The 25,586-nt window shown below is 35.5% G+C and overlaps 1 protein-coding gene across 5 annotated transcripts in view; it reads left to right on the forward strand.

Annotated features, from left to right (window-relative positions):
* The window catches only part of scn4ab (sodium channel, voltage-gated, type IV, alpha, b), a 72,071-nt gene that overhangs the window by 25,780 nt on the left and 20,705 nt on the right, over window positions 1-25,586 (forward strand). Inside the window, exons 1-15 of one of the 5 annotated variants that reach the window (XM_073942569.1) lie at window positions 1,783-1,936; window positions 4,213-4,537; window positions 4,654-4,784; window positions 5,436-5,516; window positions 6,892-7,020; window positions 10,320-10,411; window positions 10,498-10,758; window positions 12,409-12,472; window positions 12,774-12,915; window positions 14,220-14,417; window positions 14,514-14,724; window positions 16,725-16,963; window positions 17,060-17,233; window positions 19,905-20,261; window positions 22,152-22,499. In XM_073942569.1, coding sequence (XP_073798670.1) covers window positions 1,836-1,936; window positions 4,213-4,537; window positions 4,654-4,784; window positions 5,436-5,516; window positions 6,892-7,020; window positions 10,320-10,411; window positions 10,498-10,758; window positions 12,409-12,472; window positions 12,774-12,915; window positions 14,220-14,417; window positions 14,514-14,724; window positions 16,725-16,963; window positions 17,060-17,233; window positions 19,905-20,261; window positions 22,152-22,499 — 2,853 coding nt within the window. In that variant the 5' untranslated portion in view covers window positions 1,783-1,835. 5 annotated transcript variants of the gene reach the window in all.

A 25,586-nucleotide genomic window follows, 5' to 3' on the forward strand; every position in this document is an offset into this window, starting at 1 on the left:
ATCAGGTCCAATATGTAGTGGATGGTGTGTGGTGTAGACAACCCAGTGAACATGTCCTCAATAGATACTGTATGTAGTGGATGTGTATGCGCCGGCGGTTGCTTCTAGAAACGAGAATGATTTTTTACTAATTTGTAAACTACCCATTATATTGTCTGTTATTAACATCTACACCCAACCCTAAACCCAACCTTCATAGTAGCATGGGCATTACCTTAGTGGGTATTACAATGTCCACTACGTATTGCACCTGATCCAGTACATTTTGGTTATCTTGAGCAAGTTCAGTATTGGGTTTTGGATGCTACTTTAAAAATACCTTTAAATTTGCAGTTTCCTATAGCTTGTTATTCATAGGTGCGAGTAAAAAAAAAAAAAAAAAAAAGTATAAAATTTCAAGAGTTCACACTTAGCTAATGATTGATTATATTAAGTGTTTGGCATGCTGTCCCAGGAGACTCATAAGCTCATAAGATCTGAGCTCATAAGATCATCGAGCCCAGGGCTTCCTCCAGTTTGCAGGGCGAGAGAGAAGTTTGAACTCAGGTAGGTCTCGCAAACTGCCCTGCTATTTATGGCTAATAACAAATTAGGGATTTCTACAGAGAGATATACTGCTAATTAAGAGCTCGTCCATGGGGCTAATTTGGTTTGGTTCCACCTATGTCGAAAGTTTTTGTACTATGGGATGAAACCGGGGAAAACGGGGGAACCCACGTGAGCACAGGGAGAAGGGGTAAACTCCGTACAGAAACATTGACTGGCCTTTTAGAGACTTGGACCAGTGACGTTATTGCTGTGAGGCAACTGTGTTAACCACTGGGCTGCCATGCCACCCTGTCAAGGAAAATAAAGGAGGAGCAGGGGTGGAAAGGGGGATTCTTCAAGACGAAGATGACCGAGGTAAGGAATTCTGATCTTTTATAATGAGTTAGGAATCATCCGATTGGTGAATCATGCATTAGCTAATGCGGGACCAGCTGTGATCAATCGTAACCATGTGATCCTTTTGAAATTAGTTTATAAATAAACTTCACTTATTATCAGGGCGGAGATCAAACTCTCATAATGCATTTTGAAAGTGAAAATAAAGATAAGTGAACTGTCTCAGTGGAAACTTCTGGAACTGTTTGATGTATTGAACGTATTTTACATTGATAAATTTATACCCGACTACTGTTTTTCTGTTTTACAGTTGTTTTGACACAGTCTGCATTGCATAAAGTGCTTTGAAAAATTAAGGGTGGAATGAACAGATTTAGATACAAAACCTTTTGATTAATTGCTACATATACAAATATTATCTGGGCGGCATGGTGGCTCAGCTAGTACTGTCTCCTCACAGCAAGAAGGTCGCTGGTTCGAGTCCTGGCTTGGCCAATTGGCATTTCTGTGTGGAGTTCTTGTCATGTTGGCGTGGGTTTCCTCCAGGTGCTTTGGCTTGTGGCTGCAAAGGCATCCGCTGTGTAAAACATATGCTGTAAAAGTTGGCCGTTCATTCCGCTGCGATGACCCCTGATAAATAAGAGACTAAGCCAAAGGAATATGAACGAGTGAATGAACAGATATTTTCTCTGCTGCACAACCCTGTTTTCCTCAAACTGTGGTGATCACATAAGACAGTCTGGGCTAAAGTCTTCAGTGGAAACTTGCTCAATTGTGGACAACCCAGTGAACATGCCCTCAATCGATTCTTTGTCTTCCAAATTGTGTTGTTACTCTGAAGGGGCAGGGTCTTAAAAAAGCATCCCACAAACTTCTGAGCATGCAGAAATGTTCTTCAGTTTGTGGAAAGCTTTTACAGTAACTGTCTGGAGAAACTGAGAAGCGCAGCCATGAAGCCAAAGATCAACCTGATAGATTTTTGGAGAAAGAACCGATCTGCTCACCCAAGCAGAGCTAAGAAAACCAAACAAAAACTATCGCCTCGACAACTGTAAGTTTGAAAGCTAAGAAAGGTTGCTGGATCTATAAACATGACTTCATTTTTTTGTGCTACTTAACCAGACTTGGGTTTGTTGCTGATGATGCTGCAATAGTAGTGCTGTAAAATAGTATATGTTTTGGTAAAGTGATGTTTTTCGGTTCTTGTTTTCTGCTACTTTTCGAAAAAATATCCTATACTAGTGTGTCAGACCTTATTACTTTTAATGTGTCATTTGTATCTCACAATTGCATGAAACAGTCATATCACATTTAAAATATATGATAATGATATGTCTCTTTAGAAAACATTATTTCTCTTTTTATCCTTGTGCAATAGACCCAATCCTAGAACGCAAAAGCTCTCTAAATATTTTTTTGGTGTAATTTATATATCAAATTACATACAGTTGTGCTTAAAAATTTGTTTGCATACTTCTTACATAATCTGTTAAAATGTGAAGAATTTAAACAAAATAACAGAGATCATACGAAATGCATGTTATTTATTTTATTTACCACTCTCCTGAGTTAGACATTTTAGATAAAGCATGCTTGCATATAGATGACATTATAAGAACATATCTGGAATTATTCAAATAACCCCCTGCAGAAGTTTTCGTAGGTTTTTGAGCTGTGTGTGTTTAACTGAAGATTCTTTGGTTATTCGGCATCTTCTGCAGATTTTAAGCCTTTGCATGAGTAACTGTATGATTGTTTGATCCGTCTTTTCACACTGAGGATTACTGAGAAACTCCCAACACACTGATGCACCAGAAAGAAACATGGAGGCATTAAGAGCTGAGGGGAGTGAAAACAACAAAACAGGATGAAGATGTTCAAATTGTCTTATTTGGTTGAAATATCTTTTTTTTTTTCTTTGAGTACTGCTGTTTTGAAAATAAACAAAGTAAGTAAGTTACCTTGAGCTTCAGATTCCCTTCTCAGCTCTCAATGCCTCGTGTTTCCTTTTGGAGCATCAGTGAGTGTTTAAACTTTTTAATAATTGTGTTTGACTCACTCTTTTGTCCTCAGCATGAAAACAATCATACAGTCAGTGCTGAATTAAAACCAAAGGGTGTGTAAACTTTTGCAATTGATTATTTTTGATAATTTCAGCAGTTTATTTATTTATTTTTTTTGTCTTGTTAATTGTTTTATTTGTCTTTTAAGTTAATTATTTCTAAAATGTTTTACTCAGTACGGACAGTACTAAAAAAAAAATAAAAAAATGCATTTTGCATGATCTTTCTTATTTTGTTTAAATTCTTAACATTTAGCAGATTCTGCAAGGCACATGGAAACTTTTAAGCTCTATATATTTAAAATTATATATTTTTTATTTAATGCATTATGTGTTATCAATATTATTTTAATTTACTTTAATGACTATATCAATTTGCACATTTATTTAATCATCTTTGTACATATATATATATATATATATATATATATATATATATATATATATATATATATATATATATATATATATATATATATATATTATTTCTTTTATAGTAATGTATCTATTTATTTATGTTTGTTTGTTTGTTTGTTTGCTTTCAAATTTCTTTAGCACATTTTTGTGCCTTCCTGTGGGTCCCTATATCCCAGTTTAGAAACATCTGTATTTCTGAACATAAAAAATACTTTACAATGTTATAAACAGTTAAACATTAATGTAATATAATGCATTTTTAATCTGTCAGTGAAGACAGATCATAATAAATCGAAATAAATGCATTTTTTCATATAAATTACCTAATAACCCTAACACTTCATGGTTTTTCCCTATTGGTAGAAATGCATTCTGAATGGATGCTGAATTCATACCTCGATGTGAATAATCATATATAAAGTGAAAACTTTGATTGCTATGCAGTGTTAATTTTGTTAGTGAAAATTGATTGAAACTTGACAGGTCTGTTGCACCAGCACAAGGTCTGATCAGCTCAACTAATGAGTGATCAACAGAATGCAGCGGATTATACCACAAATGTGTTTTTCATTTTTCTGACTACATTTTTGTCACAATTTATTAATGGCATTGTGCTGTTGATTCATGACATTGACAGATCAGAGTACACACATTCATAATTTTCAGTCACATTGCTAGTGCAGAGGACCTCTCAATTCAAGCCAGGAGTTGATTCAAGCCATAGGCATTTTTGCCCCCTTTTTTAATCGGCAAAATTAACACTGTGACTACGGCTAAGATATAATGATTTTAAAAAGTCTTTTTTTTAACACCACTGTACACCTGTCCTCTTCTGTCTGTGTCTGCAGGGCGCAGCTGAGAGACCCCGAAGTGGTGGCAGCCCTCGTCCAGCAGAATGTCAAGATGGCGCGTCTGCTCCCTCCCACAGGCACCGATGTGTTTCGGCCCCTCACTTTGGAGTCGCTCGCTGAGATTGATCGGCGGATGGCAGAGGAAGCCGCCGAGCAGGAGCGCATGAAGGAGCAGAATGTCAAGGTGGCCGAGGAGGATCTGCCCAAACCCACCAGTGATCTGGAAGCTGGGAAAGTCCTGCCGTTTATCTATGGAGACCCTCCACCAAATCTCCTCAATGTTCCTATTGAAGAGTTGGATCCGTACTACAAAGCACAAAAAGTAAAAAGCAGCACACACTTACACATGCAGTCTGTAAATATGTTCAAATATGGGTTATCAGAATAATGGTTACCCGCTCATGTGGTATTTTTTGTACCTTTTTTTCTGTTTCGCAGACGTTCATCGTTATAGACAAAAAGAACACGATATACAGATTCAACACTGAACCAGCCTGTTACTGTCTGAGTCCCTTCAACCCTGTTCGACGAGCTGCCATAAGAATACTCATACACTCATATCCTATTCAGTATAACCCATGTGTGTGCGAATAGATGTAACAATGCTCTTCATGTTTTTTCATTTTCATGTACACTACAAAAGTTTAGGGTCAGTTTTATTATTATATTTTTTTTAAAGAAAATTATTCTGTTCATCAAGGCGCCATTTATTAAATGTAAAAAAAAAAAAAAGTTAAATGGTTAAATATTTATCAAAATTTTAAATAACTGCTTGATTGAAATTATTATTCCAGTCATTATTGCTTTTATTACTATTATTACCATTAATAATAATAATATTAATTATAGTAATAATAATTAATATTATTATTATTAGAGTGATTTCTGAAGGATCGTGTGACTCAAGACTGGAGACATTGAGCTGAAAATTCATCTTTAAAATCAATGGAATAAATGATTATGTTAAATTATAAATTACTTTTAAACAGTTATTTTATAGTGAAATAACATTTCACATATTTGATTAAATAAATGCAGCCTTGGTGAGCAGCTTAAATTTATTTTAAAACGTTTAAATATCGTAATGACCCCAAACTTTTGACCGGTAGTGTATGACTTAACAATTCAGGTTTATTTGTAAAGCTCTGGCTTTTTGGTTTTATTAGGAGCCACATATCATTCCTTCTTTGTTTTCCTTCACTTCACAACAAATTGTTTAGCTTAGTCATCATGCTAACCATCCTGACAAACTGTGTGTTCATGGCGATGAGCGACCCTCCAGGCTGGAGCAAAATATTAGAGTAAGAGCTGCACCATCTCTCCTAAATATACCATCCATACATTCATCCATCCATACACACATGCATACATGCATACATACCTACAGTGTATCAGCATATATAAGTACACCCCTCAAAAATCTATCTTTTAACTTCATATTTTTAATAGGAAGCTATACAATCATATATTTGTGCATATACATTACATTAGTCAGTACTGAAGACAAAACAAAAGAACTTACGATGATGGTCCAAAAACTAGTACATCCAAATTTATGTTATAGAAAAATATTAAATACAAATAAAAAAAGGAAAATATAAGACAAACAAAACAATTGAAAAATGTAATTGAAAAACTTGTTTCATTCGCAACATTTTTCTGGAATTGTAATATCTTTCAATTTCTAAATATGTTTGGTGACTAAAATATTATTTTAATAAATATATCTGTATAATAAATCTGTTTTGTTTAAATGCACCAAAATGCATTGCCTATATTCACTGAGAAATGGATACAAATATACATTTTGAAAATGAGGGAGTCCTCAGTTATGCTGAGCACTGTGCATATATACATAACCACTTATCCTTACTCTTTTTTTGATTCAGATATATACTTAAACGTCCATGTGCTTTTATTATAGAATTGTTGCAAACTGCTGTCTCATTCAGCTTTGCATTTGAGTTTAAAAAAGTGTATAACGATACAGTTTTATACTTGCATCAGGTTACAATATTATTGTGATTTTAAATATATTTGATATTCCACAATGTATTGCAGTTTATTACTGCTTTTCCAACAGGCAACATCTGTTCTAACTAAACAGAAATGTGTTTCAGTTTGTTTAACTCGCTTCAATTTTATTGCTGCAATGTAAAATGGTCGACAAACTGACCAACACCTTAATGAAAAATTGCCATAAATGTTGTATGCATGTGATCTTGATTTTGCTAATTCACTGCATGCTGAAGGTGATCAAGCTCACAAAATAAAACTCAAGTTCAAAACCACCATCTAGTACACTGTAAGGTAAATGATTTAAATATTCAACCAAAAAGTATAATGAAATATTGGTAATATATAGAAATATATAGAGTTGTATCAATATAATATTGCAGTATAAAATATTGCAATACTATGCTGTATTTCCTCCCACACCAAATTGGTTGTATGTTCATAAAGTGGTTGTGTTTGAATTAATAAACAAGTCATACTGTATCATTTGAAAGATAGAGTTATTTAGTTACTATGGAGGAGTGGTGGGCAGGCATGGCCTGTTATATATGATATTTTGTGAAGCTTTTGAAATAAGTGCACGAACAGTTAGCTAATTAACATTCTGAACTGAATGAGACATGTTTACAGACTTTTATCATGTTATTTGAATCCCTACAGGTACGTTTTCACTGGCATCTACACCTTTGAGGCAATGGTAAAGGTTCTGTCCAGAGGTTTCTGCATTGGCGATTTCACATTCCTACGAGACCCGTGGAACTGGCTTGATTTCATGGTCATCAGCATGGCGTGAGTGTGACACTGAATAAATATCACTTGAAACATCTTTTTATGGCTCTAAATTTACTAACAGATGCTTTATCTAAATACAGAGTGTTGCATTATTAATGGTTAGTTCAACCAAAAATGAACGTTTTGCTATTAATGACTCACTTCCAAGTCGTTTTAATCACATTTGTTCATCTTTAGAACACAAATTAAGATATTTTAGATGAAATATGATGCACTTCCAATGGTGAAATGGTATTATTATTGTTGTATTACTATTATTATAATGGTGCCATAGTAAATGTACACCCTGATGACCTTACGAAGAAGAGAACACATTGGCAAACAAACATTTTTAATTATTGTTATGATTTTTTTTTTTTTTGGTGCACAGAAATGTTTTTGGAGCCTAATATAATTACAGTTGAAGTCTCATTAAATGTTTTAAGTTCCGGACTTTGAAGGTCTCAGGACCACTGCTGTCCATAAAGGGTCAGATAGCTCTCGGATTTCATCTAAAATACTTTAAATACTTGTGTTTTGAAGATGAGCAAAAGTCTCTAGATTAGAACAACATGAGGGTGAATAGTTAAAAACAGAATTTTCATTTTTAAGTGAGCTATAACCCTGTAAGTTAAATGCAATTGGGTAGTTCTGAAGAGAACTGGAAGTGTTTACAACTTTATTTTTAACTGCAGATTCCATAATCAGATGCATTTTCCAGATACTCAGCATAGTGTGTGTCTAATCAGTTTTTGCTCTGTCAGGCTATGTGGCACATGAGTTGGCAAACGCATTAGACTCTGAAGCATTGTGAAAATACCCGCTCTGATGTGAGAGGTCAAAAGTCAGTGTGTTTACACCTTTGCCACTGAACACAATGAGGCTGGCCTTAACCCCCTCAGCTTCTCCATATGCCCCCTCGAAAGTGCACCCTCACCTCCCTTTACTATTAGAGCCTGGCTGAATGAAAATGTTTATCCACTTGTAAAGCAGGATCACTTATCATGTCTATTTTTAGCAGCAAATCTCAGCTTCGCACTTTAGTGTGATTGTAGTATTGAAGGACTTTTAAGGTCCTGGTTGACCTTTACTGCTGCATTCCCTCTGCTGTTTTCTTCTATACCAATACCTGAATGTGTTTTATATGCACATGTGTAAGTACATATCAGAGGTGCCCAAACCTGCATCTTGAGGGCCACTGTCCTGTAAAGGTCAGCTTCAACCTTAAGAAAACACATTATCCAGCTGATCAAGGTCTTCAAGACCATTAAAAACAACCAGTTGGAGCTACCCTCTTTGAAAAGTGAATTCTAAATGTACAGTTTAAAGTCTATGAACACCATTTTAAGTAGCATTTGACAGACACTTATGCAAAGGGATTTAGATTGCATTAGATTTTTGTTAGTTCATGCTTTTGCTGGGAATCAAAACCAAGATCTTTTTTTTCCATTCTTGCTAATATTTTTTCATGATTTATCGAGAAGGATGAGCTTTGTTTTATGATAAACTATCTAGTAAGTGGAATGATTTACATGTAGAACTTCAAAAGAAAAAAAAAGTGCTGCTTGAAAAATATAATTGATGAACATTTTTGTCATGTTTGGTTCAATCTGGTGGATTTACAACTTAAAACACTCATAAATATTGTGTTTTACGCCTGATTTCTTTAATGTTTTATGATATCCTCCAGACTATGCACTTGAACTTACTCTTTCATTGGACTCTTTCATTGAATTTTAAGTGTTTGAATCAACTTTGTTACAGCTGTGGTGTTTTCGGTCAAAAGTCAGGGCTATAGGAAATGAATGCATATCCAGACTATCTTGCAACAAAGGATCATTCTGAAAACTTAGCCCTATATACATTTCTGGAGATCGCGAATTATATAGCCAGACATATGAATGGCTGCAATTTATTTTTAAAATTAACAATAAGAGGCAGTTTGGGGCACTTTTCGTGATTACCAGCTGACCGATTACCCCCGTATGGAGGGCTTTCCTCCTGTTACCAGTTTGTCCTGTTAGCTTGCCATGAACGTCGGCGGACTTGAGACAGTCAGTCAGTCGTTTAGTCAGTGGACAGTGGCATTTGGTGGATTTACAAGAGAAAAGCAGGTGCGAATGGCACTCGCCAGAGAACTTTGCGATCTCAAAAAGTGTACAACGCAGCCTCTCGTGGATTCGCAAAAATAAAACCTGCAAAAAAACATAGCTGCTGGCACGTATTTGGCACTCTCCAGAAATGTATATAGAGGTACATTTTCAGAATGACTCTAAGTTGCTATATCATCCATCAGACTGAAAACAGCCCCATACACACCACACCAACAAACTCACTAGAACACACACACATTGCACATTGAACAATGTTTTTTGCATGTACACATCGCTTTCCCACACTGATGTGTTGATCCTCCCATTTGATTACCTCCATGACATTACATGTTCATTTTGTAATATATTTTGAGTACCTATTTATATTTTCACTGTGGTTATTTTATGTCTTATTCTATAAATTCCTGTTAAACACTACTTTGAGACATTATTCACAGCTAAAGAATGTTGAATAAAAATTTGGTAGTGAGAAATGTTTTTCGTGCTAATTTAAGAGCAGTTAAAACAGAACAATAAACAATAAAGTAAGTGGTTGGAGGTGAACACGACAGGAGGGTTAATGAGCATTTATTTAAAGCAACACGCGTTGAATTTTTCAAGCTCTTGACCTTGCATTGTTGATTGAACTCAAGAATCAGAATTTTGCATTTTATGATTTAGTTAGTTTTTGATTATGTTAGTTTTACATTTGGTTGCCTACAGTTAACAGACAGTAAAATTACTCGTGATCCAATTGCCCAACAGGCATCTCACTTGCATTTGGTTCATATTATAACATAATGATGCCATTTGGCTTCTGTGATCGACTGTTGCGCTCAAGCTAAATATAGTCTTCACTGAACATATCTGTTACTCCAGCAATTTCTACACGCCTCAGAGAACTCTACAAAACATGCTTCAAGAAGGTTTACATGAATAAAACACACTCTTGGTTTTAGTCATGTGCTTCGATCTCAGGAAAATGTGACATTTTACTGTATGCTTTGACAAAACAATGCTATAAATAATCTTAATTCTTTAAAATGATCGCCATCACTATAAAATTAAATACAACATGTGAACACACATCAGTAGTAGAGGTTTTATAATAAGAAGATATTCCCAGTGCTGGGTTCATCCGCTTTATAAACCATATGATATATGACCCCTGATAAATTGTCAGTGTTTATATTGAGAAATAAGCATTTTTCCATCATCCTATAGGTACCTCACAGAGTTTGTGGACTTGGGGAATATATCCGCTTTGAGGACTTTCCGTGTTCTCCGTGCCCTGAAAACAATCACTGTAATTCCAGGTAAGCACGGCATGGCTGCTGTATACTGTACATTGTATAATTTTAAGAATGTGTCAGCTAAGATTGTGTTTAATTGTTAATTCCAGGTCTAAAAACCATTGTTGGGGCCCTAATTCAGTCAGTAAAGAAACTGGCGGATGTGATGATCCTCACTGTCTTCTGTCTCAGCGTGTTTGCTCTCATTGGCCTGCAACTGTTTATGGGAAATTTGCGGCAAAAGTGCGTCTTGTGGCCTCCGGTTGGCTGGTACAGTGACAACCTGACAGTGCTCTCCAATTACACAGACATCAATGGAAATGGAACTGCCAACAGCACTTTTGACTACCAGAAATATATTAACAGTGAAGGTGACTTGTGTCTTATTTACATTAGTAACCTGATGTATATTGATTAATGTATCAGCAGGAGACATGAGTGTTAATTCAGTTTTGGTTATGTATGACTTTGTTTTTTGGTCACAATTTACAATAAGTTTTCATTAGCTAATTTTTAGACCATGGCTTCTAGCATATGTCACAAGAGCACCTTTTGAGGTGAGAGTAGTGAGGTTAAGGTAGTGAGGTCGCCTGCATAGCACTTCGCTAGCTGGCCTTACACTCACCCCCTAAACCTCACTCCCATCCCAGACAAGCCCTCACATGTAACCCACCAGTCCTACTGCACCCATCCCATTCTGAGCTAGGATTGAACCAGTGATTCTTTGTATGGGAGTCGGTTGCTCTAACAAGGAGGCTAAAGCATGGTCTTTAGGGCCTACTCACACTATGCCATCCGTACCGTGCCCAGGCCCGTTTCCCGGATCGTTTGAGAAGTGTGAGTGCGCTGTATCGGGCTCAGGCAAGGTTCACTTGGCCGGCCCTGGCCCGGTTGGAAGAGGTGTGCCTGAGCGCGGTTCACTTGGGCTTTGGCGCGGTACGCTTGTGTGTGAGTGCAAAACGCGCCAAAGCCCGAAACTGAAAGCGAGACGTGACTTTTAAGGGACTGTTTGATATGGATTTATTAATCATTCTTACTGTTCAGTGAACGCAAACTGCCGTAGTTTATTAAAGACGCAAACTCCTCACTTCACGACAGCTGCGCGCCTTCAGTAGACCTCCTCATTCCTGCAGCACGAGAGCTTTATGATTGTTTATGAGCGCCAAAAGTGGCGTATCTGTTCGGCGAAATATCTGACTGCGTGTCCCCGCATCCCTAAGGACTGTTTGGCGAAATATTTGACGGCATATCAAACGACTAAAACGATATAACTAGAGAAATCTCCACTGTGCTGCTGAGTGAGAGAGCGCTTCTCACTGAACAGCCCAGCAGCGATGACGTAAGCGTGCCGAAGCCCGTTTGTGGTGTGAGCGCGGGCCGTCGGGGGAGACGGGAGGGGGGACAAACGTGCTTTGGCCCGTTTCGAGGCAACTGTACCTTGTGTGAGTACGGCCTATTAGTGACTGCTGCTGGAGCACCTTTTGAAGTCAGCAGAGTGAGGTTTACCTGCATAGCACTTTGCTAGCTGGCCTCTGTCACACTCACCCCTCTAAATCTCACTTCCATCCCAGACGAGCCCCCACAAATAACCCACCAGTCCTACTGCACCCGTCCCATTCTGAGCTAGGATTGAACCGGTGATTCTTTGTATGGGAGTCAGTTGCTTTAACAAGGAGGCTAAAGACCATGGCCTCTAGTGTCTGCTGCTAGAGCACCTTTTGAGGTTAATCATATTTAAACATTCACAAATGCTAAATTCATGCTTTTTAACCTTAGTCAGTGCACTTTGAATTAGTGAATAAGAACTAGCAATGAACAATTTCCATTAACTAACATTATAAAATGATGAATTTATTGTTCATGTTAGTTAGTACATTAACTAATACAAACTGATTGTAAAGTGTGACCAAAGTTGATTGAATGTCCATCTTAAGATTAAGGTAAAAAGACTTTAAATGAATGACAGCTTGTCGTTTACTGCATGTACAGTCATTTAAGTCCTCTCCATTCTCTTTGCATAGAAAACTACTACTATGTGCCAGGCCAGATGGATCCTTTAGTTTGTGGGAACAGCTCGGACGCAGGGTATGTTCTGCTGATATTTATTTTATATTGCTTCATGCTTTTAAATAACAATGCACAAGGCTAATTGTCTGTATGTGTATATTAAAGCAGTGTTTCTCAACCACGTTCCTGTGGGACCACCAACACTACATGATTTAGATGTCTCATTTGTCTGTCACATCCATTACAGGTCTTTTAGTCTCTGCTGATGATCTGAATCAGGAGTGTTTGGTTAAGGAGACACGGAAAATGTGCGGAACTGGTGGTCCTCCAGGAATGTGGTTGAGAAACACTGTATTAAAGGAGCTGTTGCTTTTCACAGGTTGTGTCCTGAGGGTTACATATGCCTGAAAGCTGGCCGAAATCCTAATTATGGCTACACCAGTTATGACAACTTTGGTTGGGCTTTCTTAGCTCTTTTCCGGCTCATGACTCAAGATTTCTGGGAGAACTTGTTCCAGTTGGTAGGTATATGCATCCTGTTGGATTCTTATTCCTTGCCATCTTACATGTTTAACTCAATTCATGTTTAATTATATAGCACTTTTCACAATGTAGATTGTTTTAACGCAGCTTAACGTAGTTCTAGATGGTCTGCATGAGCACACAAAGGAACCTCACAAAAAATATTTTAGACAGCGGAAGTGTGACTGTGTAATGAGTCAGTCATGTAATAAATAGAGACAGCTTTGGTGATACCTAAGGGAATATTTGCTTACTTAAATACTAACTTATCACTGGAAATGCCATGAAAAGTAGAAAATGATGGTCAGAAATTACAAAAAAATTATACCCAAGCAGTTCTTTAAGATGCTGTTTATTTATTTATTTATTTTTTGTTAGCTCAGATGAAATGCACTGGATTATAGGATATCAAAGGCAGTGTTTTGCATGTGTTTTGATGCCTTCCTGCCTTCAATTTAAGAGCTTTTCAGACACAGTCATCATATTACTCACATTCTTACATGTGATACAATACAATGGCTTCCTGTTATAATATTTAATAGGATTGAAATGACATGACAATCAATTGTCAGGTGTTAAAACATATGTTTTATAAGGCTTATTTTATGTCCACTGCTATTAAAATGTTGGGAGTTTTTTTGTTTTTTTAAAGTTCAGGAAGGAAGGACAAGTTTATTTTTAAGCAGCATTTTTACATAGTAAAAGGACTTCTGGCAAGTAATTTAGCACATATTCAGTTAGAAAAAGTTTATTTTATGTTGCAGTAATATTTTACAATGTTACTGTTTATTTATTATTATTTATTTTAATGAAGACAGTGAAGCCTTGATTAAAACAACAGACATTTTATAAAGATGTTTTTTTTTATGTGGACCAAAGTTTGATTTACTGTAAAATGAACATTATTAATGCATAAAACATATTAACATATCGTCACGTTAGAATTTGGTTCTATCTGCCATTTTTGTCAAAATTGAGTTATTGACATATTCTTATTAAATGATAACTTATTTACATTATTGGATGTTTTTTTAGAAGTTGTTTACATTTTTAAGATTTTTTATTTAAAAAAAAAATGTTATACAAATACAGTTTGCTATGGCAAGCAAAAACTTTGGAGCTCAACATCTAAAAATCATTCAGAATGGAGATAGAACCTTATAATTCCAAGGCGACTTTTACAAATCTATACACTGCATACAATAAATTTCTTCCTATAAAATATATAGATTATATATAGATTAATCTAAAAAAAAATAAACTACTCAAACAGCAGCACTAAAGTATTTTTCAAATGTTTCAGACTCTCCGTGCAGCAGGAAAGACGTACATGATCTTCTTTGTGGTCATCATCTTCTTGGGTTCGTTCTACCTCATTAATCTGATTCTGGCTGTGGTGGCCATGGCCTATGCTGAACAAAACGAAGCCACCGCTGCAGAAGCTAAAGAGAAGGAGGAAGAGTATGCAAAAATCATGGAGCAACTCAAGAAACAAGCTGAGGTTTGTTATCATTACTGTTAATTGAAACCTTCCCAACGTTCATTCAGAAAAACACTAGTTAATCATTCTGATTTTACCTTTTTTCATGTCACGCAGCAGAAGAACGGGATGGTAAATGGCAGCAAGACATCCCTGTCAAGCAAAAAGAAAGGTGATAATGATCAAATGCAAAGCGACTATGATGGGATTGCATTGAAACCCCTCTCGAAATCCAATGGATCTAAAGGCAACATAAATTACTTGGAAGTTCCTGACTCACAGATACGAAAACCAAGTGTGGTGAGCGCTGTAGAGAGTGCTTTAGATGGTAAGTTCATTTTTTAGTTTAGTGTGTGTTAGAACATAGAGTTTAGGGTGGAATAAACATTTTAGCATTTCATTATATTGTTTATTATTTATCATATGATGGTTTTAATATTTTTACATGTAACTTATTCATGTACAAATGTTACTACAACATGATTCATTGAAAACTTGCGAAAATATTTAGTCAATCATTTCTAATTAAACTTTAAGAATTTGAATTTTAACGATCTAGGTGCAAAGTCTAAAGCGCATGGTGCAAAAGCATTAAGGGCGGGCCCGAATCCACTTTTAAGGACGGCAAATTTAAAGACAGAAAAATAAGGTTTGCGTATGGTCTAACATGGTTGTGCTTTTTTTCTTTTTGAGTTATGGGTGTGCTATGGCACATTTGCTATTTACATGGTGGAATTTGTAAGTGTAAAAACTGAATGCTTCACTAGAGATAAACAGTTAAACAGACCACCTGCAGCATGAGGATAAACAACGAACCTCCTCCATTTGGCCTCTTTACTTTCTCTTTAGTTTATTTTTAATCTTTACTCCTTTACTTTTATGGATAAGGAAACAGTGTTGTATGCACTCCCTAAAGACATCCATTAGCCTACATATTTAATTTTGTTTGTTCAGCGCTTTGTGTCAAGATTTGTTTCAAAACCATTTTTAAATTCAGTTCTTATTTTCAGCAAACGAATAAATGAGCAATAAAAACAAAGTGTGGTCACAAAACTGAGTAATATCCAAACACACGTCCTATTTTTATGATGCATATGGTGATGCACACATCTACAAAACCCGACAGGTAAAAAGCTAAAAGTTACTCAAGATAGCAAAGCGCCAACAATGTGCCTTAACCCACCTCTTTTTAAGACTAGCACACCAATGATTCCACAAAGTGGCGCAAATTAATTTTTTATTTAAACAAAATGGTGCAAAATGTGAAAATTACTGTTGCGCCGGTCTGAAAATCGCTCAAAAAACGTCTTGCATCCTATTGCGCTGGGCATGGCTTAATTTGTGCCGGAACACGCCTGGCACCTCTGAAATTTTATCCGGCACCTCATTTTTTCTATCCCCCTCCTCAACCGCCCTCCTCCCGCGTCCGATGTTCACTTTCACTTTCTTCCATGACTCCCCAACCCTCTTGACTTTCGTCCGCGGCAACACCCTTCCCTGCTCTCACCTTGAAATGAATCTTTGCGTTTAACTAACAAAATTAAATATGTAGGCTAATGGATGTCTTCAGTGGAGTGTACAACACTGTTTCCTTATCCACAGAAGTAAAGGAGTAAAGTAAAGAGGCTGCCTTTTTCTGAGTTGTAGTGTTTGCATAGTTATTGCGCTGTTGCTTTGTAGGGCAGCATTTCCTAGTAGTGATTTTTTTTACAAGATTTGACATCCCACAATGCTGTTTTTCCTTGGTTTCCATGGCCCAAACCATGACAATTAGATGAACATGCAAGTACATGCTGAATATAAAATAAACAAGCATAGATTCAACAAAAACAAAACCCAAACTTAGCAAATGTCTGATTATAACAATGCGAATGTTTGCACAAGATTATTCTGATGGAACTAATGGTAGTTTACCAGCTAAAGCAAACTTTTCTGTAAGCTGTGCATACAAACTCCTGAAACAAGCATTCAAATGGATCAATAAAAGAGTGTTACACTTTACAATAAGGTGTCATAAGTTAATGTGAGTTCAGGTATTTACAAGTATGAACAGTATGGCATTTATTTACTAATGCATTATTAAGATATTGTTCATGCTTGTTAACATTGCTCTGTGAGTTATTGGAACTGTAGTGAACTTTATTTTCATTTGCTAACAAGCATGTATTGCTCATCGTTTATTCATGTTAGTAACTAATGCTGCATTATTGTAAAGTAAAAAAAAAAAACAGAATAAAATAAAGAAAAAAGTTCAGCCCTATTTTAAATGAGGAGATCCAGAAGTCAAACCCTATGTTAAATGGTGTGCCAAAACACTTTCATCTACAGCGCAAGAGGATATTGAAAGGCCATGTCCTCCCGGCTGGTACAAGTTTGCTGATATATTCCTGAAATGGGATTGCTGCATACCATGGGTGAAGTTCAAGAGGATCGTCTACTTATTTGTAATGGACCCTTTTGTGGATCTGGGCATCACCTTGTGCATTGTGCTCAATACTGTGTTCATGGCTATGGAGCACTATCCCATGTCAGTACACGTTGAAGAAGTGTTGGCAATAGGAAACCTGGCAAGTGAATCTAGATATTGATGTTTGCTTACTATCAAAAATGTAGTTTGGTCACTGTGCGGAAGCTCTTGAATGATCATGTTTTTCCTCCCTCAGGTTTTCACAGGTATCTTCGCAGCAGAGATGGTGCTAAAGCTCATTGCGCTGGACCCATATTATTACTTCCAGGTTGGCTGGAACATTTTTGATAGTATAATTGTGACCATGAGTCTGGTGGAGTTGATGTTGGCCGATGTTGAGGGCTTGTCTGTGCTGAGGTCCTTCCGTCTGGTGGGTCAAACTTTTTTGTCTGACAGACTTTTTTTTTTAAATCATGCTTCCAAAAGGGTTTTTTTCACAGTGATGCCCTAGTTCAGGGGTGGGGAACCTTTTTTTCTATCAAGGGCCATTTACATTTTTGTAACATCGTTTAGGGGCCATACTAAATTATAGGGCTGCTCAAAAAATTGGGAAAAATTATTTTGGTCAAAATTGTAATCATGATTATTCAAAATGATTATCAGCTGGAGTCAAAATTATTCACCCTCCTGTCAATTTTGTTGTTTTGTTTTTTATATATATAAATATTTCCCAAATGATGTTTAACAGAGGAATTTTTCACAGTATTTTCCATAATTTTTTTTTCTTCTGGTAAAGGCTTATTTGTTTTATTTTGGCTAGAATAAAAAGCAGTTTCTAATATTTTGAAACCTGTTTTAATGTCAATATTATTAGCCCCTTAAGCAATATATATTTTTGATTGTCTGCAGAAGAAACTACTGTTAAACAACGACTTGCCTAATTACACTAATTAAGCTATTAAATTTCACTTTAAGCTAAATATTAGTATCTTGAAAAATATCTAGTAAAATATAATGTACTGTCATTATAGCAAATATAAAATAAATCAGTTATTAGAAATGAGTTATTAAATCTGTTATGTTTAAAAATGGGTTGAAAATAAATCTTTCCATTAAACAGAAATTGCGGGAAAGGGTCGCATATAATTCATTAGGGCAAATAAATCGGATTTTATATATGCACAGTTATTTTCCTCCCTGTAAAAAAGGAAAGGGAAATAAATACGATAGAATAAAAATATGAAACAAACTGTGCTTTAAGCATCTTCACTGTAAGAAAAAAACTTTAGCTACAAAATTCCTTCAGTCAAGAGCAGTGAGTAATTTTCTCCTATTGTTGTTTGATTAATAAGAAAAACAGTGAGCAGCAGGAATATTGCGCACTGTCACTTTAAGAATAGCGCAGCTCTGATATGGTTTCTCTTTTACATGTCTTTTGATTCTCAACTTGTTTGTTTATTACACAAATGAGGGTTAATTTGAATAATCACTAATCACCGCGCTCTGACAGAAATGTGCATGTATTTGATCATTAAATCGCTCGCATTAAGATGGCGTTAGATGTGTGTGCTCTGCTCGTCTCTGAGGCTAAGCACGCGCACACACACAGAAGCATGCCATGCGGTCTCGTTCGCACTATTAAAAATATGAATGATTCGAACGTACATTAATTAATCATGCACATCCCCTGCTGCAAACGTTACATTACAGCACATGCTTTGTCATTTTCATGTGAATCTGAGCTTTGCAGAGCAACAAATGTGTACAACTGTCACTTTTTTAAATAGATATTTCTGAGGGGTGATTTTGAATTGACAGATGGGGCCGCATCAAATCGTCTCGCGGGCAGCATACGGCCCGGAGGCCGGACGTTCCCTACCCCTGCCCTAGAAGAATATTTTTTGGATCTGTAAAGAACTTTTTTTTCTTAGTCTGAAGAACATTTTAATAGCGTAAAGAACATGTATACAGTGCTTAGCATAATTGAGTACACCCCATTTTGAAAATGAATATTTTTATTAATTTCTCAGTAAAGGTCAGATTTATTAAATGGATATATTAATTAGTAATATTTTAGTCAATGAACATCTTTATAAATAGAAAGATAATACATTTAAGCTTATTTAAATTACAAACTACAACATTTCAACAAAATTTAATACATTTTTAGTTTTTCTTGAATTTCACTCTTTTATTTCACATGTTAGTTTATTAATATTTCCTCTAACATATAAATTATACTATATGCATATACAGTATTAGTTTTAGACTGTTGTCCTGTTATTTTGTAAGATTAGCTCCAGATTTGGCTTTAGTACTGACTAATCTAATGTATATGCACACATATAGTATTGTAAAGCATCTTATAGAAAATATAAATTTCATTCATCCTTTTTCTTTTCGACTTGGTCACTTTATTAATCTGGAGACACCACAGCGGAATGAACTGCCAACTTATCCAGCATATGTTTTATGCAGCGGATGCCCTTCCAGCTGCAACCCATCTCTGGGAAACACCCATACACACTCATTCACACTCACACACTACTGACAATTTAGCATACACAATTCACCTGTACCGCATGTCTTTGGACTTGTGGAGGAAACCAGAGCACCCGGAGGAAACCCACGCGAACGCGGGGAAGAACATGCAGACTCCACACAGAAACGCCAACTGACCCAACTGAGGCTTGAACCATGACTTTCTTTCTCTGAGGCGACAGCACTACCTACTGCGCCACCACGTCGCTGAAAATATTAAGTTAAATAAGAGTTTTGTGGGGGGGTGTAGTCCTATGTTGAGCACACACACATTTAGTACACACACATTCATGTTGGAGAAAAAAAATAAATAAATTGAGGGGCAAAATCTGCAAAAAAAAAAAAAAGAAAAATAGTGGAAATTTTGTAGTTTGTAATAAAAAGTTTTTTGCAATAACTTTAATTTAAACGTATTGTCTTTTCATTCCTTAAGATGTTCGGAGACCAAACTCTTTATTTTGATGAATAATAACTGTTTAATAAATTTTCCTTTTTTCCTTTATACAATAATAATTTCCCCCCATTATATAAAAATCTCTTGTGGAATGGTTGGTTCGCAGATGCGTGTGTTCAAGCTGGCAAAGTCCTGGCCAACCCTAAACATGCTGATAAAGATCATCGGCAACTCTGTGGGCGCACTTGGGAATCTGACCCTCGTCCTGGCCATTATCGTCTTCATCTTTGCCGTGGTGGGGATGCAGCTTTTCGGGAAAAGCTACACGGACTCTGTTTGTAAAATCTCATCAGATTGCGAGCTCCCTCGCTGGCACATGGCAGATTTCTTTCACGCCTTCCTCATCATCTTTCGTGTTCTGTGCGGCGAGTGGATTGAAACTATGTGGGACTGCATGGAGGTGGCTGGTCAAGGCATGTGCATCATCGTCTTCATGATGGTCATGGTTATAGGAAACCTAGTGGTGAGTGTATTAATGCAATCTTTACTAAACAGACAGATGTATGTACTTGATTATACAGTTTGTAATAGAAGTCACAAAACGTGGATGTCAAACTAAGAGGAATTAACTAGCAATGGATTTTTTAAAAAGAGTTTTAACAAATCTGGATTGCAGTAGTTTTTAATTACAGAAAAATTAAGATTGGCCTGGCCTAGCTGGTGTTGATTTTGGCATTGATTATCAGACTGCAGAAAATAACACTTTCATTTAAATGATCTTTAAATAATCCATTAAAATAATTCTTTCTATCTCATAGGCCTACATTTATTTTAATAAGCAACATACTTTAAATCGAACAACCTGAGACATTGCACAAGCAAGAGACAGGCCACACAGTTGTGTATAGTACACTGGAAAATGCGTAGCTCACATTTATTTTGTAATAGCTGAGAAATCAACAAAATATAATAAATACAATTTCTTTTAATTAAAAACTCCTGTCATTTCTTTGAAATTGTCATTTCTAATTAAATAAAGTTTAACTTTAACCAGAAAATAATCCTAGACTTCCATAATATTTCTTCATACACTATCTGAAAAAAGTCTTGTCTTCGATTCCTGTTGTAAGAGCATCAAATAATAACTTGACTTCTAGTTCAGCATTTGGAAAAGTGGCAGAAGGTAGATTGTCCAGGTGAATCATCTGTTGAACTGCAAGCCCAATCATCACAAATACTGCAGAAGTCCTATTGAAACCTGCATGGACCCAGAATTCTCACAGAAATTGTCTGGAGAAGTTTGGAGAAGAAAACAATCATGCTTTGGGGTTACATTCAGTATAGGGCTGTGCGAAAGATCAACACCCTGAGGTATCAAGACATTTGTGCTGCCCATTACATTACAAAGCACAGAGGAGGACAAATTCTTCAGCAGTATAGCGCTTCTCATACTTCAGCCTCCATCAAAGTTCCTGAAAACAAAGAATGTCAAGGTGCTCCAGGATTGGCCAGCCCAGTCACCAGAAATTGACATTATTAAGCATGACTTTTGTAAGATGGAGGCAGCATAAAAGATGATTAAAAAATGAATCTTGATGAACTCTGGGAGTCCTGCTAGAACGCTTTTATAATATTAAATCTTTTTCCACTTCACCATGACTTTATATTCTATACTGTACATTATTTCTGTTAAGTGACAAGACTTTTGTCTTAGCAAAGTGAGACCTTACTGTCCTATTTAAAAAATAAAAAATCAAGCAATGATACTATTTTTATTATTATTATTTTGTTAAATAAGCATAATCTAGAGGCCTTTGTCTTTCATAAAAGCCACTTCTGATACCAAATGACCAACTAGTAATCAAGTTATTATTTGTTTTTCCTAAAACTTGGATAGATGACTAATAATAAATGTATGTTTTAGAAGTAATGGTAATAAAAATATATATTAGTAATCATTAATTTAATTAAAATGTATCATATAAATATTCATATAAATAAAAATATTTAATGATTGTTATTTTTATTTTATTCAGGTATGAGGTGATATAATTATTAAACTAAAAAAATAAAATATTTATTATTTTATTTTATCTCATTAATATTTAATCAAATGAATAATATATATATATATATATATATATATATATATATATATATATATATATATATATATATATATATATATATATATATATATATATATTCTTTTTTTTTGTATTTAATAATAATTGAAAACATTTCAGTCATTTAGCAGACGCTTTACCATAAAGAAGTAAACAAAGTTAACTATCTGAGACATTTGAAATGTAAATTTTTTTTATTTCTATTTTTATAAAAATAAATGAAAGTTAAAAAAATTAGTGTACTGTATGTATTTAATCTTTTTAATTTTCTAACTCTTGTCCAATAGGTGTTGAATCTTTTCCTGGCTTTGCTGCTCAGCTCCTTCAGCGGGGACAACCTGTCAGCATCTGATGATGATGGGGAGAACAACCTGCAGATTGCCATTTCTAGAATCACCAGAGGTATCGACTGGATAAAAGCCTTCGCTAACAAACACGTGAGACAATGTCTGAATCTGAAGCCAAAGGAAGAGGGTGCGAAAGTAAATGGAGAAGGCGACGCTAAAATGAATGCCATCATGAATTCCAGTTCCTCCATGGTCAAAGTGCCTATAGCCAATGGAGAATCAGATGATGACGACGGAAATGGCTCTTCTGAGGACGAAGACGATGAGGGCGGTGATATAAATATGAAAGTGAGTTTTATTCAGTAAAAAAAATTTACTTACTATTCCAATTCCCTCAATTAACCAATGGCTAGTTTTCTCCTTATAATAAAGATATTGGCTGTTTATTAGTAAATATAAAGTTGGATCTTATTCTACATCTCTAATGGTACCCAATATTTAACCCAACTATTATCTTACTAGCTTTTAATAAGCAGCAAATCAGTAGTTTTTTGACTTGAATGTCTTAGTTAAAAGCATGGATTGTACTTTAAATAAAGTGACAAAAAAATTTAATGTGAAAAATCGCATAAAAGCAGAAACAAGCATCAGTGTCAAAAATATTCATATATTTTTTTAAATTTATTGATATGCAATATTGCTTTTACACAATATTGATATCTCCAAAAGTGAGTGCATATGCACTGTGATAACACACATCACTCCTTTCATCCAGACCATGGGAGAGCAGTTACAACACTGCAGTCTAGTGTGTCCTGCAGTTTGACTTTGTCCATTTATCCAGAGTTTTTAGCAGCTTTTTTTTCAGCAGTTTTTCGATGTTACAAATTACATGTAATTTAAGGACTTATCAGTTAAAATGTAAGAAGCAGTAGCTATCCAATCAGAAAAAAATGCATGAAGTGGCCAGATGTAAACAGCCCCATCTTGTCAGTTCTGTGATCAATAGTAAATTTTAGATGGAGCAGCATTTACTACACAGAGCTGTACTTGACTGACAAGCTGCACAAAATCATGTAAACAACGCAGACGATTAAATCAGGAAATAAAGAAATAGAGCAGTGTTTCTCAAACTGTGTTATGTGTACCACTAGTAGTATGCGGGCTTCCTTCTAGTGGTATGCGAAGGAATCAATTATTATTGTGACAAATATTTGTATTTTACTCTACTACTGGCCTGTAGCCAGCCTTGTGAAAGGGGTGGTTCTTTTTTCTCAAAAAGTGAACCTTTTTGCCTTATTGAGTCTACTATTTAATTATGAGATTTAAATACTGTATTTTAGTGACATTTTAAGCACTATTTTGGCTTACGTAGATTGTTGGATGGTCTTCATAAACAAAAAAAGTTAATAAAAAAAAAAACATGAAAAACAATAGCCAAAATAGTATTCAAATTCATTTTATTATCGGTTGCTTTTGGTGCTTCACACCTTTTTATTGGTCATTTTTTGTTTCAAGAATAAGAAGATTTAGTATAAAAGTTATTTGTAAAATGTTTTCTTTATTTAAAAACAATACAGTAGCGAAAGATCACTTCGCTTACGTTAGAATGTACATTGTCTTGCACAGCTGGATGTAGACCTGTGAAAAATAATTGTGTGCACTGGCCAAAACTGATTAGCTGAAGTCACACCGAAGCGACAGCCAACAGAGGATTCCACTTGGTCCTAAAACCTTTTATCAATGGGTTATTTTCACTATTTATGATGTCATAGCAGTCAAAATAAGGCAAATGAGCTTATGTATAGGACAAATTCAGGACCTTTGTCTGTGAGGTGTGGGTCTTTTAAACCACCCTAACGCCCCATTCACACGAGGCTTCAGCGTCAACGCTTGACTGAAGGCGTGTCTGAAGTTGGGGCTAAAGCGATCGTCATAGCAGCGTCAGCCAATGAAATTCAGTCAGCAATAGGCCACTGTCTAGCTGTTGTATTTGCATACAGCGATCTGATTCGCTGACGCTTCCGTCGGCGCTTGAAAAGTTGAGCTAGTCTCAACTTCTGCTGCTAGCAACATCTCTGAGGCGGCGCCGACAGATCCACAATGCAGTTCGGCAACGCCTGACGTCACCCATTCAAAGTGAATGGGAAGCGCTGACGCCCCGTGAGAATGGGGCGTAAGCTACGGGCCTGCACTATGTATTATTTTTTTCTCTGAGCCAGTCAACATATTGGCAGGATGATTTATAATTTGGGGTGCGTTTACCAAACATCGACGTAACTCGTGGCTGAATTATCATAGTATGATGCATCGTTTAGGAAAATAACAATGTAGTGACGTAATGTTTGTTTCCCAAAACCTGTAGTTGCTCTGTCGTAGATCCATTGTTTGGACGACGTTAGTTATAATGCAAAGCGTTCATAATGATGCTCTAAATAGGTTGGTAACAACTTCTTTTCAGAAAAACCGCATCATTTTTTGTGCAAGTTATATTGTTTTTACAATCCAATATTAGTTTTGTTAAAAAAACATGCACTCGTTTTCCCATGTTAAATGAAATATATGTAAATGGCACATACAGTATAAAGCCAATGTTTCCTTATTATTATATATTATTATTATATACAAATATTAACATTACATATTCTATTCTAAAACATAAAATCACTTGCAAAAGCTAGCACATACTGTATTCTAATATTATATTTAAATCATATAAATAAATAAATGAATAATTTATTATTTTTTAGGAAATGATAAAAATCATACTTTAATAATATTAATAATAATGATGATAATGATGATGGTGATTAGTAATAGTAGTAGTAGTTGTTGTAGTATTTGTATTATTATTAAGTAGGATATTGCTTATTTTTTTATTTGTTGAAAAGTCTTACAATTTGACACATGTAAACCCCTGCAGAAATGTTCTAACCAACAGCCCCATGTCATATAGTGATATATTTCTTAATATATAACCTACTATAAATTAAAAGCATTAACGTATGCTATGTTTTTTTTTTTTTTTTTTTACAAGCTTTGGAGACATAACATGTATTTCGCTTTTAAATGATAATTTTAAATAATAGGTCACCTATAGCTTTTTCATCATGAGCCACGGCTGTGTTCAAGATGACATCAATGTTTTCAAAGTTCACTACGAAGGCAATGAAGATCGCTAAAACTAAACTGTAAAAATACTTTGAAAGCAAATTACACCTAAGAATGATGACTTTAATGCTTTTCTTCATTCTTCCAAGTTTGAATGTTCTAAATGAATAAGGCATAGGGGGATAACTGGGAATAGAACACAGCCAGGAACTATGCTAACTACAGCTCTAGAAGTGTAATTGCAAGCATACAAGTTTGTGATGCAGTTTGCAAATGTTCGTTAGAACAATGGATTTGGAAAATGCCAAACCAACTAACTATATT

The sequence above is a fragment of the Danio rerio genome, chromosome 3 (genome assembly GCF_049306965.1).
Source record: "Danio rerio strain Tuebingen ecotype United States chromosome 3, GRCz12tu, whole genome shotgun sequence".
NCBI classification, from domain to species: domain Eukaryota; kingdom Metazoa; phylum Chordata; class Actinopteri; order Cypriniformes; family Danionidae; genus Danio; species Danio rerio.